The 20,914-nt window shown below is 41.5% G+C and overlaps 1 protein-coding gene across 1 annotated transcript in view; it reads right to left on the bottom strand.

Moving 5' to 3' along the window:
- The window catches only part of ALS2 (alsin Rho guanine nucleotide exchange factor ALS2), a 1,343,724-nt gene that overhangs the window by 781,786 nt on the left and 541,024 nt on the right, over window positions 1-20,914 (bottom strand). Inside the window, exon 17 of the mRNA XM_086955258.1 lies at window positions 4,772-4,838. Within this exon, the coding sequence (XP_086811384.1) occupies window positions 4,772-4,838 (67 nt within the window). The remainder of the gene's footprint in view (window positions 1-4,771; window positions 4,839-20,914) is intronic.

Consider the following 20,914-nt stretch of genomic DNA (forward strand, 5'->3'; position numbering starts at 1 on the left):
GCTGTAAGCTGATTGGTTGGAGCAAAGACTTTGGTCTTTTTAGCATAATGATGTAGATAGGCTACTATAATCTAGGCCTCAGGCCTTTTCTAGGGCCTACTACTACAAAGTGCTTTTGGCACTGCTTTTTTATTTACCGAGGGACTCCCGCCTCAACGACTGGGAATGATTCAGGCATGTGAATCTACGAAAGATAACCCAATACTGGATAAGCTAAATTACACTTTTGAAGGTGTAATAGGTATCCTATGATGTGTTGAATAGACACATCTAAAGGATTGATGTGGTTATTTTGACAGTATATTACAAACCGTTTCCACTTAACTGCATAACAAGCTCTAGTGGTGGGAAGTCTAGCTTCTTTAATAACGTTCAAACAGTCTGAAGGGAGGTTAAGGTAACCAAGTTCTATGACTTCAGGAGCCAGATCGCTAGGTTGAGCTGAGCTGGGTCCGGGTGTCTGATCTCTCCATGGTTCTGCGTTAATAAGCGTGGAGATAGGCATAGTTTCTGGTGTGGTACCACAGAAAGTTGCAGCAGCGTGGTGTACCACGGTTGTCTGGCCCAAGTTGGAGAAACTAGAATGAGTCTTAGGGAATGTTGCTGTAGTTTGCGTACCACTAACGGAAGTAGTGGGAGAGGTGGAAAAGTGTAAGCAAATTTTGCGGACCAGTTCATCCATATCACACTGCTTTTGGACAGAGGGCGTAGATATCTGGCGGCGAAGCTTGGGCATTTTGCGTTTTCGTGGGTAGCGAAGAGGTCTATCTGAGGTTGTTCCCACCGTTGAAAGAATGGTTGAAGAACTTGTGGATGAAGTTCCCATTCGTGGATCTGCTGTGTCTGTCGACTTAGCACATCTGCTATGGTGTTTTGTACTCCTGGAACATGCTGGGCTAAGAGAAAGATCTTTAGTGGTATAGCCCATCTCCATATCTGCTGCCCTAACAGAGAGCTGAAGAGAGTGTGTTCCCCCCTGCTTGTTTATGTAGTACATGGCTGTCATATTGTCTGTGCGGACTAAGACAGCTTTGCCTGATACTTGCTTTTGGAATGCTTTTAGGGCTACAAATACAGCTAGTAACTCCAGGTGGTTTATGTGGAGTGACTTTTGTTGGGGTGTCCACCTGCCTTGCATAGTGTGATGCAGTAGGTGAGCTCCCCACCCGGAGAGCTATGCGTCCGCTGTTATGACTATTTGAGGAACTGGCTCTAGAAACGGTCGGCCTTTTGAAAGGTTTTTGGTGCTCTACCATTGCAGATGGCGAGGAGTCCGACTGTCTACCAACACTAGGTCTGTTAATTGACCGTGAGCCTGGTTCCATTGGCTTGTTAAGCACTCTTGAAGTGGACGCATTTGTAGTCTTGCGTGAGGTACTATGAATATGCAAGATGCCATCATTCCTATGAGCTGCATGAATACTCGAGCTGGAAGAGAGTGTTGCGGTTTGGATTTTGTTAGGAGAGTTTGTACACTTGTTATCCTGGCTGGAGAGGAATAGGCTAGTGCTAATTCAGTGTTTATTGTAGCACTGAGATATTGTTGTAGATGGGAAGGTTGCAGATGTGACTTGGTGTGAATTACTGTGAATCCACGTCCACATTAGGTCCGAATAAGTGTCGCTCATCAAAGGGCTGGTTAAGTATGGCACTTTGGACTTCAGGTATGAAACATGAAATGCGTAGCCATGCGTGTCTACGCAACAGAACACTGGTATTAATTGCTCTGGAGGCAGTGTCTGCTGTATCTAATGCACAATGAATAGAGGTGTTTGTCATATTTTTACTCTTTTGTATAAGCTCATTTGCCCTGTTTTTATACTTATCGGTGGGGGGGGGTTCATTAATGATTCTAATTCATCGTAATGTGCCCTGTCGTATCTTGCCAATAATGCCTGTGTATTGCAATACGTCAGTTTGCTGCCTGAGACGCAGTTCTTTTACCGGATGCGTCAAGGAGCTTAGACTCTTTATCTGGTGGGGGAGCTTCACCTGATGTTTGTGAATTTGCTCTTTTGCATGCCGTAAAGACACAAGAGAGTCTAATGGTGCTGGGCCTTTAATATATGCTGGATCTGAAGGGGCAGCTTTACAATCTTTCGCTATTCGTGGGTTGATGACCTGAGTTCTAATTCGGTCTTTGAAGACTTCTGGAGCATGCTTAATAACTCCCTTAAGCATGGGTAAAATTGATGCGGACATTTGTGCGTTGTCAAAGATATCCATTAGGACGTCTTCTTCTACAGTGTCAGTATGTAGGTCAACCCCATGGTATTGTGCAGCCCTATGTACTAGTTGATTAAATCCCATAGTATCTTCTAGAGGAATATATGTCGTCTTGAGGGACGTTAGGGACGTCTGGAGTGTTATAATCATTCCAAGGGTCAGATCAGCCCGGAGGAAGAGACTGACCTGGTGGCTCACTATCTGCACCACCCCCTGTGTCATCAGAGCTATCATCCCTGTTCTCATCATCTGCTATGGGAGAAGGTGTAGGGGAGTGCTGTGGTAGGGGAGGAGGCGATGATGGTATATGGGGAGGAGGAGAGAGAGGAGGAGGAGAAGGAATCCTTAGAGGAGAGGTAGCAATGTCCTTCTTCTTTGGATGATGAGCAGGTGTAGGTGTGTCAAATGGAGGTTTTTTTTAACTAAGAGTTAGTCGACCAGTGTTTGGATCCTTAACCAAAGTCTTTTGTGCAGGGTCTGGATGAAATAAGTCCTCTGATGGAGGCAGATCCTTTGGTGCGGAGGGCTTTTTTGGCACCGAGCTGTGAGCTTATTTTGGCTTTGATACTTGTTGTTTGGCAGTGTCTTTAGCCGGGGAAGTATGCGCCTTTTTCGGACCCGATGATTTTTCCGGTTCCGATTATTTTTTCGGCTCTGATGGGTTTTTCAGATTCGATGATTTTTTTCGACTCCAATGCGGGTTTGCTTCGGTCCGAGTGTGGTTTCGGTGCCGAGGAGCTAACACTAGGCTTCGGCGCCGATTGTTTTGATGCCGTCTTGGAGGCCGACGATGGTATCTTTTTTGTTGCCGGTAGATGTGCGCCAGCACCGTGGGCAGGCTGACTCGGGCCAGAGTCACCTGAAGGCTTAGTGGGCTTCTTAGCCGAGCTCGAAGGCGGGACATTGGAAGCAGTGTTCCGGTGTGCACCCGAGCCCGAGGGCAAGGGTGTGACCGAAGCCTTTTTTGAATTTGTCGAGGAAGGGTCTGGGTAGACGTTCTTACTTACGACCCTCTGTGCCGGAGTGATGTCCTCGACTTCGGAATCTTGGGCCTCGGAGTTGCTGTCGACGTCATGTTGTTGTTCTGGGACGTTGACGCCCTCTTGGAAGATCTCGTCTGGAATAGGAGCTGATGAACGAGCCATTGTTCTCCGAGCTCTTAGCTCCCGGATCGTCTTCTTGGAGCGGAAAGAGGCACAAGCGGAACAGTCAGGATTGCGCGCCCAAGGATATCGGTTCCAACATGGAGCGCTGAAAACACATCCGAGCCCGGTGGCGGAAAAAAACAATCTGGGGATGGAGCCGATGCCCATGCGCAGTATGATCCAAAGGAGGAGTCACCTATCCTGTGACTTCCAAAGACTTTCTAGAGCAAAAACAAACTGCAAACATCTGGGCCCAACACTAGGTGGCCATCTATACACAGTGTGTAATCTGCAGCTCATATGCCTCGAACATATATATATATATATATATATATATATATATATATATATATATATATATATATATATATATATATATATATACACACACACACATTGTCTCAGTGAGATGGGGGAACTCTTCATTTTGTTCACTGTTAATATATTACTAATCACTTGCATTTGTATTCTGTCTATTGATCATCTTGTTTGTTTATACCAATTAATACCCAGGTCCTGTGACTTCTGTTGGGTTGACCCCATTTATTCAACATTAATTCATTTATTGATGGTAATCGAGTTATGTCTAGGGCCACCGGGTTTGTTTATACCTATTGATCATTGCAGAACATATATTCTATACAAAAATCATGATGGTTCAATAAATATTGAAAGCACCCCACTGTGTATTTCTTGAAGAATTCTATGAGAGAAAGAGAGCATGAGGGACTGAACAAAAAAGTTGTAGATTTGTTACCACGATTCTGGTGAGAGCTCAGGGTTGTCATGTTCTGTGGTTGTCAAAACCATTTGCTACCAGTCTAGGTTCAGCAATGCATTTGGTGGCACTGTGGGCTACCTAGTCTCTAGGACAACATATGCTGCAGGGGTGCATAGAAGCAGTCTGGCACCATCCTTATGTTTATGTTGCAAACGCGCAGTTCCTACTGGCAAGTGGGGAACTACATAACAATATTATTTTTATAGCTTATAAATGTCTAATATATCACAACAGTCTTGCAGGAAATATGCTGGCATAGGCAAATCAGTCTGACAAAGAGGGTTACCTACCTTTACACTAATAATTTATGAAGCAATAACAAATACAAGTACCAAAGCCATTGTTCCCAGCTGTTAAGGTGTCTTTTTTTAAGCATTGACCAACTTGTTTTTCTAAGCATACAGAACGAGGCATGAATAACAACTGTTTGTCATTAGGACTGCAACACAAAATGAAATTTTCTGCCACCTCCGATGAACCCATTTAACAACTCTGATCCACAATAGTAAAGATTGCACAACAAATCCTGCACTTGGCAGCGAAATATTTGGTCCAAATTTCCATTACAAACAGTATGTAAAGATCAGAGTTCTCAACAAATAAAAATTACTTTTCGTACCTTCTCTTGTGCAGTTGATGCTATTAGGATGAACTGTTCTTCTGGCATTGTGAGCTTTATACCACTCCTGTCAGGGTAAACAGTCAGAAGAACCATCAGGAAAATCTATTCTCTATCCAATTAGAATATATTTTCATGGAACTAAGCAATAAACGTTAGCAGATGTGTTTTTCCTGCCTAATTGTATTACTTTATTATTTAAAAAGTAGGCTCAATCATACGTGCTCCATAACGTTAAACACTGTAAATATGAACGTACTACATGAAGATTCCAGAGCGCAATTGCTTCTTCACTGTATCACCTTCTGGGAAACTTGAGTCAGACTGGAACAGGATCAGAAAGTGCACTTCAACTTTATGGGCACAGACTACATACCCTTGTAAGTCCTATGTAGCTTTAGAGTACAGATCAGCCTTCATATTCACAATTACATTCAAAAACACAAAGATGACAGAACACGGGTAAAGCTATGAGAGTGTTTTCCTAATCCAAAACACAGAAATACAGAAATTCGTCTTTTGTAAACTTCCCAACAAAGGTTTGTAAAAACACACTCTATCCTATAAATTGCTCTATTCATTTTAACTGAGAAAAGAACTGCAGCTTCCTCAATTTTTGTGCAGATGTAATGGCAATAGTTGAGCTAATCTCTTCCATGTTACTACATCATCGAATATCACAAGCTAAAAAAAAACTTCTAACCCTCAATAAAGATTGGTGCCCTGGGCGGATAGGTACATGTGGAGGGGCCCACCACAGTGTCTTCTCACAAATGCACTTGCAATGAAAACCACTCCTGTCAATATTCCTATGGGCTGCAGCTCTTTTCAAATAGGATCGGTTTGACTATGAATGATGGCCCAGGTTGACCAGATAACACAAAAATGCTGCATACAGTACAACTTCATGGGTTTATTTATTCATTAATCTGATACTTCATTCGACATAGTAATCCACCTACCAGGAGTCTGTCAGGCTATCCTGAGGCAAACCCACTTGAATAAAAATCAAGATCTAACAATACAGACAGGTTGCATATTGGTAAAATGTTAGGACCTCTGCAGTGATGAGGAAAACTCCTTAACAGGCATACCTTCTTGACAACTCATGCCCTAAAACCATTAGGTACAGGTGGGCACTACCAGAATAATCTTACCTCCTTGGCTTCTCCAAATTTTGTAGAGCAATTTGGGTATTATAGGTGTTGGAGAAAAGACATCCAGAAATGAATTTGCCAAGTTAGTCAACTATGTAACTCCTATAAACCCGGGACCTTGCCAAGGCAAGAGCAATATCTCTTTCTAAAAGACCACAGGACTAATTCACAAAAGAATCTATGAGCGGAAATTTTCACATAGTTGTATTTATGTTCATAGCTACAATTTCTACCTAAATCAATTTCACTACTTCTGACAACTGTAAATGTATGAAACATTGCAAAATATATATATATATATATATGAGACCAGGTCTCTGCTTGAATCGGTTCTGACCACAGGAATCACGGACCACCACGCAGCATTACATATATATTTTGAAAGTTTATATCGGTGATGTCATCAGTGATGTCACTGACCATGTCATAAGTGATGTAATATATGACGACATCAGCAGGGTATTGCGGGGGCGCGAGTTATAGTTAGCTCTACTAACTATAACGTTCGAATTTCTCTGGTTTTGTACGAGTGAAATCTCCAACTAACTATAACGTCCCTGAAACCTATGGGTTTTTCATTGAATATATATATATGTATACACATACACATATATTACCTACTGGCGGTCGACGGTAGGTATATATAGTTGGGACGTAGTTACCATAGGAAATCCCCAACATTCTATTGGGAATAACTTTGGCGCTGATTGAGGAATCTGCATGTAATTGTCCCTAAAATTGCTTCGCTCCGCTCCTTCCCTGAAAGTTTTGGGGAGATTCGTCAAGCGGGGGCCGAGAGAAAAGGGGGGGTCCCAAAACGTGTTTTCCCCATGTTAATTTCCATAGGGACCTTTAGACACGGCTACAGCCCGAACGGCTGAATGGAATTACACCAAACTTTGCAAAATGGTAGGGACAGGTATGCAGATGTGCCTTTGCTATGTTTGGTGAAAATCCCTCCAGTAGTTCTTGAGAAAATTGAATTTGAAATTTTTCAAATGGCATTTTCTATGGGACCTTTAGACACGGCTGCAGCCCGAACGGCTGAACGGAATTACACCAAACTTAGCAAAATGGTAGGGACAGGTACGCAGTAGTGCCTTTTCTATATTTGTGAAAATCCCTCCAGTAGTTGTTGAGAAAATTGAATCTGAGCAAATTATATATCTATATGCGCTAACCGTACGCGTACCGTACGCGTACGTGCGCATAACCTTACGTGCGCGAGCGAGTTATTGATTGGCTGGCAGTCGACTGTCTACATTCCAAACTGTCCAAACCAGGAAGTGTTGGCCACCATCTTGTTTTTCAGGAGAACTGAGACAAAAGAGAGCCCAAAACAAGAGTGGAAAACACGAAAAGTGGGCAGGGTAGAGACCCCCTAACAGTCTAGCCCTTCTCAGGGGGTCCCAAAAGGACCCCCAAGGGCAAAAAAACACAAAATCCAAATAAATCGCGGGGTACGCGCACCGTACGCGTACGGTACGCGTACTGTGCGCGTACCCCGCGATTTCTGCACTTGGTGGTCCTTCTGGGATCCCCTGACAAGGGCTAGGGGGTCAGGGGGACTCAACCCTGCCCCCTTTTCGCATTTTCCACTCTTGTTTTGTGCTCTCTTGTGCCTCACTTCTCCTGAGAAACAAGATGGCTGCTCAGGTGGTCCCAGAATGATAATAACAAATATAAACGTTATCCGCTAATAGAATTAGCATTTACAAAACCTTTGAAATTTATTGAAAAAAAATATAGGTTTCATGCCTGATATAGTTAGGAATTAGCATTTAAAAAACCTTGCAAATTCACTGAAAAAACCATAGGTTTCAAGCCTTATATAGTTAGGAATTAGCATTTTAAAAACCTTGCAAATTCACTTAAAAACTATAGGTTTCAGGCCTTATATAGTTAGGAATTAGCATTTAAAAATCCATTGAAATTGCTCCTATATAGTTAGTTGTACTAACTATATTTCGCGCACCCGCAATCCACTGCTGATGATGTCACATATTACATAATTCATGACATGGTCAGTGACATCACTGATGACATCTCAAATGACATCACTGATGACATCTCATTTGACATCACTGATCACATCACTGATGATATCATTCATGTGATAATACGATGCACCTCCTCACACTCTAATATAACCTTTGATACACCCAGTGTTAAATACAGACTACCATTCTTGAAACCATTGACACACCAATACCAGTTAATACATACGCACTCACTGATTCCTAGGTCTACACACACATTCACTCATTCACCCATAGCATCACTCATACATACAGTCACTCATCAATACAACACTATCATATGCACTCATACACCTATACAGACACTCACACACTGCCACTCATCCATGGAGTTACTCACACACCTAGTCAGTCATGCAAAGAATCAATCACACTTCCATTTCCTCAACTATACAGTTATACACACAACACCTTACTTATTCAAACATATACTAACACATACTTACTCTCTTATACAATCACAGATACAAGTACACAATAAATCCATACAGCCACTCGCACATTCACTGGCTCTCATGTATAGTCATTTATATATGCCAACTCTCACATGCACTGTGTTTTACATATGTACTTACTTGGACATGTAGCACCGAGATATCCATTCACTCACCAACACACCCATGCACCCAGTCAACCACCCATATAGCTGTTTCCACATGCACTCTTGAACTCATACACCTAGTGAATCAACTGCTCACACATCTATGCACAGAGTCACACACCTCCCAGCCACACACACTCAGTCTCCGATTCAAATACTTGGGCAACCAATCAATAACCCATATAGCCACTAATATAGCTACTGATCAACACATGCAGCAGCTTACACAACAACAGAAATACTGATGCACACATAGACAGTTTAGTCACTAACCCATGCATTTAGTAAGACACATTTAATCACTCACTCATACAGTCAGTCATGCACCTACTAAATCCTTCATCCAGACAAGTATACATCCACTCATTCTTCAATATGTAAAACATATTTAAACTTTACAGAAACACACAGTCACTGGATGATGCCATCAGTGATATCATCAGTGATGTCAAATGAGATGTCATCAGTGATGTCACTGACCATGTCATGAATGATGTAATATGTGACATCAATAAATAAATTCAAAGAAGATCTGAAAGGAAGACTTAAAAAAATATGAAGAGGACATAAAATTCTGTAAACAGAGAAAACTGCACAGAGACTGTGGAGATTATGAGAGTGGTTGGATTTTAATGTATAGCCCTAAGTATGACTACTTATACAAACAACAAACAAGTCAAGCCAAGGGATTTTGACGCCCTGTTGTGACGCCGCTTAGTTGGAGGAGGAGCCGAGGAGGAGTCGCAGCCGCAGCCACAGCCGCCCGTTGTAGCTGCCCGCCGCCGGCTACCCGCCTCCCGTTGCCAAATTTCACCCACGGAATTTCACCCACAGCCCGCAAGCTATCACAAGCTATTGTGGGCTTCCTGCTTCCAGAGAACTGCGGATGTTTCCCGGGAGCAGCTGAGGGCTGTCACTACCGTCTCCGCCTTTGCCACTGTTGCTTTCGGCAGCCGGCAGTTTGAAGTCCAGACCTCTGTAGCTGCCGGTTTGTAGAGTAAGCAAAAGTGCTATAAGTGCGGCTGGCGGTCTGTGGCACGATGTGGCGTGCGGTGAGCAAGGAGCACACATAATTCAAACTTCACCAGATTATTTCATTAATCCATCTTTTATCACTTTTAAGCACTTGATGTGACTTAAGTAAACGGATAATATGCTTACAGCTCTGCAGTTTTTAAAGCCGTCAGAGTCAAGTCAAGTCGAAGCTGGACTGAAAAGATTAGACAAGCCCTGGGGTTTGCCTTTGTTTCTGACTTGTTGGTTTTTTGCATTAGACCTGTAGGGGCATGGATCTGTGCCTATAGACTTGGTGGATGCGTATCTGGTCGAGTCATTTTGTGGTGGCTTTGCAGTTTGTAAGCTCGACGGAGCTGGCAGAGGAGCGCCGGAAAGTCGCCTGTGGGCCAGGAAAAAGCAAAGCAAAGCGCGCCCTTTTTTCAACCAGGAGGACGGAGGAGAAAAGAGCAATCTCCACAGTACTTTCCACCTACCCCCACCTTACTACTAATCTCATAACCCAACCAATTGCAGTACCAACTCCTGCACCTCCACAAGACTGAAAAAAAATTGAGCTGAACTTGCTAGTCTGCATAGCCCATATCTCCAGCGCTGTTGGATTCTGTCCCAAAGTGCTACCCCTAGCAATCTAGTGATCTCATCAACTCCACATGCCACAGTGATTGAGTATATTGACAGTATTCGCTCTGTGTTGATTCTGTGTTTTTGGCGAGCCTGCGAGTTGGAGGTTGGAAATCCTGCATCTGGTCTTTGGTGTTGCATGAGCAGCGCATCTGTGGTCTGGCGCACTGGATTTACTCATCTCTAAGTGGTCGGCTTGCCTAAAGGTTTTCTATTTTTAAGTTCTAAGTAATTACTGCAAAGAAATTGCTCTCTGGTAGATTCGTGTATTCTAGGGCATGTAAAAAAAAAAGGCTAATCCTTTAAGGAATAATTTATTGCAAATAAATATTCTGAAGAGCTTTAATACCATTCCATCCTTTTTTTTAAAAAAGGAATAAGTCTTAAATCAGCAGAGATGCAAGGATCTCTTCAACAAGATCTTGTAGATCATGTAGAAGTTCATGATTCCATTGGAAAACCACTGCCAGAAGTAACCTCTAATTTAATGTCCGAAAACAGGGGCCCACAACCTATAGATCTTCAGCCCTTAGAATTTGGGGAGGGTGATTCCTTGCTGGCTAATTTAACTATTCACTTTCTATCAAAAGGAACTGTTGAAGCTGAAGGGGTGTTTCGCCCAGTTTTAGATGCGGGTGAACATATTATAGAAGACTTTACGCTTCCCGATATCAGGTTAGATCAGTCTCATAATATATCCCAAGTTTTTAACTTTGAATCGTCTAGGATAATTATTCCTGCTACTTCCCTTTCTGTCAAGCTTTGCCCAGCCAAAATGCGTCTATTCAGCAGTACACCTAGTGAATCGGACTCAATAGATTCACGGGGCTCCCTAACTCATGTTTTGTCCCGAGCTGTTTTCCATCAATCAGCAATCCTAGTCGAAAATACCAAAGTCGTAATCACTATTTTGTCTGGAAAGAGTGCGGTCTTCTATTCTAGCTTTTTGGAGAGATCAGTAGGTAACTCCGACCTTATTGTGGACTCTGTTTTGTCCTTGACAAAGTTTGTAGCCTCCGAACAAAAATCTTTGCCAAACAAAGCTGGCAATTCTCCCTCTATCATCCCCAAGACAGGGAAGAGATCATCTATTCTTCCACTTATAGAGGAAAACTTAGTGAAGTCAAACTATTTTATCTGCCTCTACTTCAAATGGTGAAAGCCGAGACTTTGGCCCCCAGGCTGGGAAGCCATTCTTTAGGGGGGAAAATAAAACCAAAGGGAAAGAAAACTCGGATCCCGTAGACAATTTACACTTATCCTTCTTGCAGCAGTATTTTGATCCTGAGCCTTTAGTTACAATGGCTGCACCGTTGTCTTGTTCACAAGTTAAGTCGGAAAAAATAAATACAAGTAATCCCGAAAGAAGTTCCCCATTTTTCTCAAAACAATCAAAGAGTCTTTTAAGCAACCAACAGAGACAGATTCGAAAATTGGATGCTCTTCTGTCCAGGAAATGGCCACTATTAATAGAAGTAAAATTGACTGTAAAAAACAAACAGAAAAAAAGAGAAAAACGCCGAATGATTAGCAAAAAAAGGACAAAACGGCTACCGTTTGATCCCAACTCTACTCATAAAATGCCTATAAAATTGGATTCAAATGTTTTGAAGGAGGAGGATGGCCACTCAGGAAATAGCCAATTGGGCCACTGTTCCTCTCTTCCAGATTTAAGGGTACCAAATGAACCGTTACAAGAAGCAGTGTTGACAGACTTAAATGTTTCCCCTGCTGTCCAGAATACCCTGAATCCCAAAGCTTCTCTATTTGCTTCTTCCTTAAGTAATGATGTAATTTATAACCCGCACTAAAACATTTCCGAGATGACCAGTTTTGTTGATACTACACAACAGCGTGCCCCCAACATTTTGGCTTTTTCATTTATTTTTGAGCTTGAACCACATATGAATAGCCTTTTTGCTGGGGTGCTTTGCTGTAATTCCAGGCCTTCAATTGATTAAGAGCGATGACATCGCCTTGGTTGAGATCCAAAAATATAATAATAATCTCAGGGGTGCAAGAGTAACATTCAAATCCAAAGCTATTTCATACTTGAACCTGCCACATAGTGATAAATTATGATCTAGTGGCATTGATGTTTTAATCCCAGACATGAAGCAAGCTTCAAACAAAGTCGCCCAATGTAAACCGCGTAACTTTGATTTAGAATCCCCCAACAGGGTTAAACCTCTGTTAGAGAGAGAAAGTACATTACAGGTCGTTCTCGCGAAAGAAGATAGAAGGGTCAGACATAGAGAATAGGAAAATGGAGAAATGGAGCTGGCTAGCGGATGCACTTAACGCAAATAGATACCTAAGCCTAAAAGGTAGGAATACTTTCTAGCAAGGATATTAGTGTGTTATCCTGGAACGCTGCCGGCTTAAGCACTAGTAAAAATAAACTCTTGTTTTTAAAGGAGCAGCACGCCGATATTATTTGTCTCCAAGAGACGTGGATCACAAAGAATTGGTTCACTGAAGATTATATAGTACTAAGCCGGTCTGCATTTCCAGTGAATAGAGGTCACGCTAAAGGAGGTCATTTTGTTAAGCACAAGCCTCAATTGGTCATACAAAGAAATTCACCATGCCTCCAACTTAATTCAAGCAATTAAGCTAAACCACAAGTATGACCAAGGCAATCTGGATTCTTTGCTGATCGTAAATGCATATCTGCCTCCTGATAGATCTTATTCCTTCCTTTTGAATGATTTATTTGATTTTATTTCCTCTACTTTGGAGAGGGAACACTGTAGGTCCCTTATATTAGTGGGAGAATTGAATGCCAAAGACTCATCTCACAGTATAAAGATATTTGCCAGTTCTGAAAAAAATGAGGCCCTAAATATCCCCAGGGCTCAATTCCCAAATCAATGCAGGACTGACAAGAGAGGAACCCAATTACTTGAAGGTTTGAGAAGCCTAGATCTCATAATTGTTAATGGGAGGCTAGAAAAGGATATTCCAGCAAATTATACTCACACGGCGCCATCTGGGAGATCAGTCATAGACTATTTAATTACTTCGGCAGATTGCTTTTTTAAACGTAGAAATATGGATGCCATGGGAAATGCTCTTAGGGATCATATGTTGATTTGCTTTAAATTTGAATTTAGTGGCGCTAAGGTAGATCCCTGTAGCTTCAAAGGTAGTACAGTAGGGTTCAATGTGTCTAATGGTAGAATCCACTGGAATACTCAAGCTACCGCTAAATTAAAAGGAGGTTAACGGTTTTAATAAGGGACCAACAGCAATTATTGATGGGTGAGTGCGATCCTTTTCAATTGGATTCATTTGAAGTCTATTCCCACAATATAGGTTCCGTGGCTAAATCTTGTAAATTACCGCAAACTTTTACTAAATGAAGAATACATTTCAATCCATTATTAAAATTAAATAGGGAAATAAATAAACTAGTGAGAGTGCAGTTTTTTAATTTTTCTCATGAACAAAGTAAATTATTACATTTACTCAAGAGGAAGGGACAAAGGAAAAACACTCTTTAAGATGAATAAAAGAAGATGGATTATGGGTGCAATTAAAAGAGGCTGCATCTAAAAATCATGCCAAAAGATATTGGGAAATAATCACAGATTGCTGTGGAACAAGAGTTAATTCACTTTCTATCCCCATAAGAGAAGAGGATTGGAAAGTTCATTTATTAGAACTGTACTCTGCTAATCTTAATTCTACAAATTCAACCCTTGTGATATCTAGTCAGTTTAAAATTCCTGAATCTAACTATGTATACGCAATCAATGATGTAGTCGGAGCAATCAAAAAAATGAGATCCTCTGGAGCAATGGGTCCCGATGAAATCCCCATGACAGAAATTAAGAAAGAACCACTTCTGTGGGCTACTTATCTAACTCCCCTGTTTAATCAGTACTACTCTCAGGGAAAGACTCTTCCATGTTGGTCCGGAAGTATTCTAATCCCCTTATATAAAAAGGGTTCTAGAACACACCCTGGTAACTACCGGCAAACAGCTCTATTGGATGCTGTGGGAAAGATCTTTGCCCGTAGCATCCTTGATCATCTTACGGAATGGTTGGAGGAGAAGAAGTTTCTTCCTTTAGTGCAAGCAGGTTTCAGGAAACATAATTCCACCTTAGATAACATCTTCCTGCTACAATTAATAGAGGAGAAATATGCAGTTATCCGCAATTCAAATGTATATATGGCGTTTATAGATTTCTCAAAGGCATTTGATAAGAAAGATCGCTCTTTACTATGTCGAAAATTGCAAGAAATGGGTGTGCCCCATCCACTGTTATCTTTAATTATTGCACTACATTCACAAACTTGGTGCAAGATACTAATGGGGGAAATCAAGGCTTATCTGAAGCTATTCCTACTGAAAATGGCCTGAAACAAGGTTGCTTGTTAGCGCCGTTGCTGTTTTCTCTATATATAGCTGATCTACCTGATTGTTTTAATTGTGCTGAGGGAGACGCCCCAAGGATAAGTACCCGTTCATTTGCATCCCTCCTTTACGCAGATGATATTGTATTTATGGACTTAACCCTTATTGGGTTGAACAGAAAATTGATTTCCTTGCAGAACTATATAGTCGATCACTTCTTGAAAATAAATGTTTCAAAAAGTAAAATTTTAGTCATGAAATGTAAGAAAATTGAAAATTATGTTATTTCAATTGGCACTTAGGTTCTGAAAAATTGGAGGTTGTAGACTCATATCCTTATTTAGGGAACTAATAGCAGGTAGCACAAAGAACAACGCGTCTTCAAACGAAGGGAGCCGGACAACCCATTGTCCATACATGGGCATGCAACAACATCCGGCCACTTAACCATAATTGAAAGTCAATTAACAACCCTACCAGTTATAAAAAGGAAAGGCCCTCATGCAGATACCACACTCACAGCGGAGCCGCGTACGGGGCAAGAAGGAGCTAATCTCTCCTAAGAATCGTGAGTATGGAGTTAATACACTAAACGGAGGTCAACCGACAACTATGTAAGTAAAACGGACCTGAAACTCTGCATTATTTACAGGTAGCAAATCGGCACGACAGTCCCCTACGTTAAGAGGCTCATGAGGCACCTCTGATGGAATAAACAAGTAGGCTTTTACCCAGGCTATCATTAACCCTCCGTTTAACATTATTGGTCTGGGTGGAGTATTTAGTAGCTGTCTGACTGTCTGTTTAAGTGAGTAATTAAAAGTGTCTCACTTAATACATGGATTAGTAACTAAACTATGTGAATCTGTGCATCACTGTCTGTTGTTGTATAAAATGCTGCATCAGTTGGTCACTAACTACATGAGTGTGTATATTAGTTATTGATTAGTTGGGTGAGTATTCGTATGGAACACTAAGTTTGTGTATGGTTGGATGGGGTGTGTGTAACTATGCATAGATGTGTGAATGGTTGAATGACTAGGTGTATAGGTTTAAGAGTGCATGTGGAAACAGTTGTTTGGATGACTGAGTATTTATTTGTGTGTTGGTGAGCAAATATATGTTTTAGTTGTACATCTTCAACAAAGTAAACAAAAGTAAAAGTCATTGTATGTGAGAGTTGGTGTATATAAATAAGTATATGTAAGAGTCAGTGATTGTGAGAGTAACTATATGAATGAGTGTATAATTGTAATGGTGATTTTTTTAACATATTAACTATGAGTTACTATGTGTTTGAATAAATTAGGTGTTGTGTGTATAATTGTGTAAGTGAGTAAATGTAAGTGTGATTAATTTTTTTCATGAGTAGGATATTTTTTCATGAGTAGGATGACTGCATAACTGACTAAGAAGACTGCTGATGTGTCAATGTCTATATATGTGTATACGTGTATTTGATAGTGTTCTATTAATTAGTGACTGCATGTATAAGTGATTGTGTTGTTGAATGGGTAGTTGTGTGTGTAGACTTTGGAATCAGTGAGTGGGTATGTAGTTACTGGTATTGGTGTGTCAATAGTTTCAAATATGGTACTCTGTATTTTACAGTGAGTGATGATAGGTTATACTAGTGGATGATGTCATTTGAGATGTCATCAGTGATGTCACTGAGCATGTCATGAATGATGTAATATGTGACATCATCAGCAGGGCATTGCTGGCGCGCGAGTTATAGTTAGCAGAACTAACTATAACAGAGGAATTACAATGGTTTTGTATGAGTGAAATGTCCAGCTAACTAGAACACCCCTGAAACCTGTTTTTTTCAGTGAATTTCTAAGGTTTTTTAAATGCTGATTTCTAACTATAAAGTCTCTGAAACCTATGTTTTTTTCAGTGAATTGCAAAACCTTTTTAAATTTTAATTTCTAACTATAACGTCTCTGAAACGTATGTTTTTTCAGTGAATTTCAAAGGTTTTTTAAATGCTAATTTTTAAGGGTAATAGTAGTTATCACTTTTTTTGTACTGATTTTCTACAGCTTTTTAACTGTTTATTTATAAATATTTTATTCATTATATATTTTTCAGAAAATTGCACAAAACAAATTCTTAAATCAAACATATATTGCTCAACTTTTTTGTTATATTTTTTTCTTTTAATATATTTATATTATTTTCTTTAAAAAAAAAATCCAATTTTTTTTCTAATTCGCACACCCAAAGCGTGGGTGGGTGCGCGGATTCTAGCCGCCATTTTAGAAAAGTCGTGAAGGATCCGCGTACGGTGTGCGACGACTGCGTGTTTTTCAGTTACATCATATACATTTAATATTACGTGATGTGCGTGATTGGTATGCGACCAGTTCGCGACTTCTGCTCCCGCGCATTCGCTACACATGCGCATTACAGTACGCGACGCTTGACTCCAGTGGCATGTAGAGCACAAGACCAACGTCTGGGAGACTTATTTGTTATGTAGTTTCCTAATTTCCTCATTTACTACAGTCTCCTCAGTAGGAAATACTTTTGTTTACTTTATTCCATCAAGAAGTCATTCTGTCATTGGGCTATACTTAGGATACATTTGGGCTCTTTTGTCTCTGGTGTCCATCTTGGGAGACTTATTTGTTATGAAGTTTCCTAAATTCCTCATTTACTGTTGTCTCATCAGTAGGAAATACTTTCAGTTTGTTACTTTGGTTCCATCAAGAAGGCATTCGAAGTGTCACACATTTGCCATAAATTGTGAATGTTAGCACTCTAGTTGCTCATTAGATCACTGTAGTAAAGCTACTACTCACCAGGGAAGTCTGCTGCTGATATTCAAAGTGCATGTTTCAGTCTGCCTGTAAGAATTTTTTAATGAAATACAAGAGGATTTGAGAAGTCAAAATGAGCCCTAATTTTTCTTTCTGCAGCCCTAATCATAATTTCTATGGCAAAATGAAGCCCCTCATTTTGTTCCTTTTCAAATTAAATGTTTTAAGTGTTGCCACTTTATTCCAATCAAGATGGCTTCAGGTGTTCCATACTTTTGTCATAAGTAAGACTGTTAGCGCTCTAGCTGTTTTTAGAGCACTCTGGGACATTCTGTCATTAGGCTATATTTGGGCTAAATCTGAGTGATATTTGTGCTTCATTTGGGCTCTTTTGTCTCTGGTGGCCATCTTGGGAGACTTATTTCTTATGAAGTTTCCTAATTTCCTCATTTACTACAGTCTCCTCAGTAGGAAATATTTTCAGTTTTTTTACTTTGGTTCCATCAAGAAGACATTCAGATGTGTCACACATTTGCCATAAATTCTGAATGTAAGCACTCCAGTTGCTCACCAGGGAAGTCTGCTGCTGGTATTGAAAGTACATGTTTCAGTCTGCATGTCAGAATTTTTTTTAATGAAATAGAAGAGAATTTGAGAGGTCACTCAAAATATGCCATAAGTTTTCTTTCAGCAACACTAAGAATACTTTCTATGGCAAAATGAACCCCCTCATTGTGTTCCTTTTTTAATTAAATGTTTTAAGAGTTACCACTTGATTCCAATCAAGATGGCTACAGGTGTGCTATACTTTTGTCATAAGTAAGGCTGTTAGCACTCCAGTTGTTCTTTAGAACACTCTGGGAAGCTGCAGTATAACACAACGGAATCAACTGACAGTCTCTGCCCTTGTTGGATGTACATGTTTTACTGAGAATGTCAGACTTCATTCTCACATGACTGAGAAAGATAATGAGAATTTACAGAAAATATGCTCTCAGTTTAGCTTATAGATCACATTCCAAACCTAGTTTTCTCTAAACATGATTCATGATATCCCAGCAGAAGGCTTTTTCACATGGTAAAATCACCTTAGAACACACCACAATTCCTAAAATGAGTATGGTACCATCAACAAATGATTAATAATGTAACGAAATTCTTAAAACCTTCTATTAACTGCAATGCTTTTTAATGAGGTGCTCTCATGTATATTTATCCCAAGATGGCTGCCAACACTTCATGGATGAAGTGCTGACAACCAATCAGATCTCACAACAAATTGTGTCTTTAGGCTCTGCCCAGATATATATGTTTTTCCTTTAATATCTAAAAAACTACTGAACAGATTTACACCATTTAACAAAAAGGCACATGTCTGAACCAAGGACTACCTCTTTGCCAAATTTGGTTTAATTCCGTTCAGCAGTTCGGACTGTAGCTGCGAATAAATGTTCCTATGGGAAATTGCATGGGGGAAATTGCATGGGGAAAACTCGTTTTGGGACCCCCCTTTTTTCTCAGCCCCCACTTGACGAATCACCCCCAAACTTTCAGGATAGGAGCGGACCGGAGCGCCCCACCCTTTTTAAAATTTTGCAAAGATTCGTCAACCGCGCCAAAGTTATTGCAAATAGAATGTTGCGGATATTTTATGGAAAATAGTTCCTAACTATGACTACCTACTGGCGACCGCCAGTAGGCAAAATACTCACAACAGACGCACACACACACATATATATATATATATATATATATACACACATAAAAATGAGGAATGCTGTGTCACTGATGCACAAGTTACTTACCTTCGGTAACGATATATCTGTAAGAAACAATAGTTAGTGTTAGATTCCTTACCTTAGAATATCTCCAGGAGTCAGACTGGGTCCGGAAAGTTTTGCGTAGCAGTACCCCTGCGCTTCGGTAGGCATCGTCTATGGCTCCACGTCCGTCGTCGGCGTCGTGATTGCCGGGATGACGTCGTCGGAGCACTTAGATGCCGCCCTCGCGCGCTGACGTCAGTTCTTGTACATAGCTTTCTGTGCCAGGAACGAGAGCCATGCAAGAGACCGACACTGGTGCCATGAAACTAGGGCCCTTAAAGGGAGATACCTTAAATCTAGATATCGGTTCGCAGAACGGGGAGGATGTGTGGGGCGGTAATGAATCTAACACTAACTACTGTTACTAACAGATATATCGTTACCGAAGGTAAGTAACTTGTGCATCTGAAAGAAACAGGTTAGTGTTTGATTCCTTACCTTAGAATAGATACCCCAGCAATACCAACACCGGTGGTGGGTCTGCAAACCAAGATCACACCAGAAAGTCCTGGAGAACGGAACGGCTGAAGAAGCCATCTCTCCGGACTTGGCTGTCCAGGCAGTAGTGTCTAGCAAACGTGTGCAGTGAAGCCCACGTAGCTGCCTGACAGATGTCCTACAAGGGGACTCCCCGACCCAGGGCAGTAGTAGCCGCCGTGGCCCAAGTGGAATGGGCCCTCAGCCCAACAAGAGGCTCTTTTTCGCCAAGGAGTAACAGACCTTGATGCACAACACGACCAACCGAGAGATGGTGCGCTTGTGCACCGCCCGTCCCTTCTTCACGCCTACGAAACCAACAAAGAGCTGGTCGTCCACCCGGAAATGGCGTGTGCAGTCTAGATAAAAGGAAAGTGCACGTTTTGAGTCCAGACGGTGGAGCCTCTCTTCCTCTTTGGAGGGATGCGAAGGCGGAAAGAAGGTGGGCAAGGTGATGGACTGCCCGATATGAAAGGCTGTAACCACCTTGGGCAGGATAGGAGGTTCTGAAGATAGAGCCTGGAGTTCACTCACTTGCCTGGCAGAGGTGATGGCAACCAGGAATGCAGTCTTAAGAGTCAGAAGACGAAGAGGGCAATTGTGAAGTGGCTCGAAAGGAGCGCACATCAAAAACGTTAAAACAAGGTTCAAGTCCCACTGAGGCATCACGAAAGGAACACGAGGAAACATGTGCGTGATGCCTTTCAAGAATCTATTTACAACAGGGGACTTCAAAGAGAAGGCTGATCAGGAAGCCTCAAGACGGCTGAAATGGCAGAGAGGTAGCCTTTGATTGTGCCCAAAGCAGAGCCCTGCTGGGCAAGAGAAAGAAGAAAGAGGAGAACCTCTGAAAGGGGGGCAGAAAGTGGATCCACAGTCTGTGCTGTGCACCATGCCACAAATTTGTTCCACCTGCAGGCATATACCGATTTTGTGGAGGGACGCCTGGCTGCCAAAATCACATCACACACCTCAAGAGGCAAGTCAAATGGCATCAACTGCCGCAGCTCAATCTCCACGCATGGAGGTGGAGGCTCGACAGGTTCGGGTGGAGGGCTGTCCCTTGCTGCTGCAACAGAAGGTCCTCCTGAAGAGGCAGACTAATCGGGGGATAGACTGACATGCTGAGTAGCTCGGGATACCAGTACCTTCGTGGCCAGTCCGGCGCCAGAAGCATGACTTGGGCCCAGTCGCACCTGATCTTCTTCAGCACTCTGGGCAGAAGTGGTATAGGCGGAAAGGCGTACAACAGACTGCAGCTCCACTCGTGACGAAAA

The sequence above is a fragment of the Lissotriton vulgaris genome, chromosome 2_1 (assembly GCF_964263255.1).
Source record: "Lissotriton vulgaris chromosome 2_1, aLisVul1.2, whole genome shotgun sequence".
NCBI classification, from domain to species: Eukaryota; Metazoa; Chordata; class Amphibia; order Caudata; family Salamandridae; genus Lissotriton; species Lissotriton vulgaris.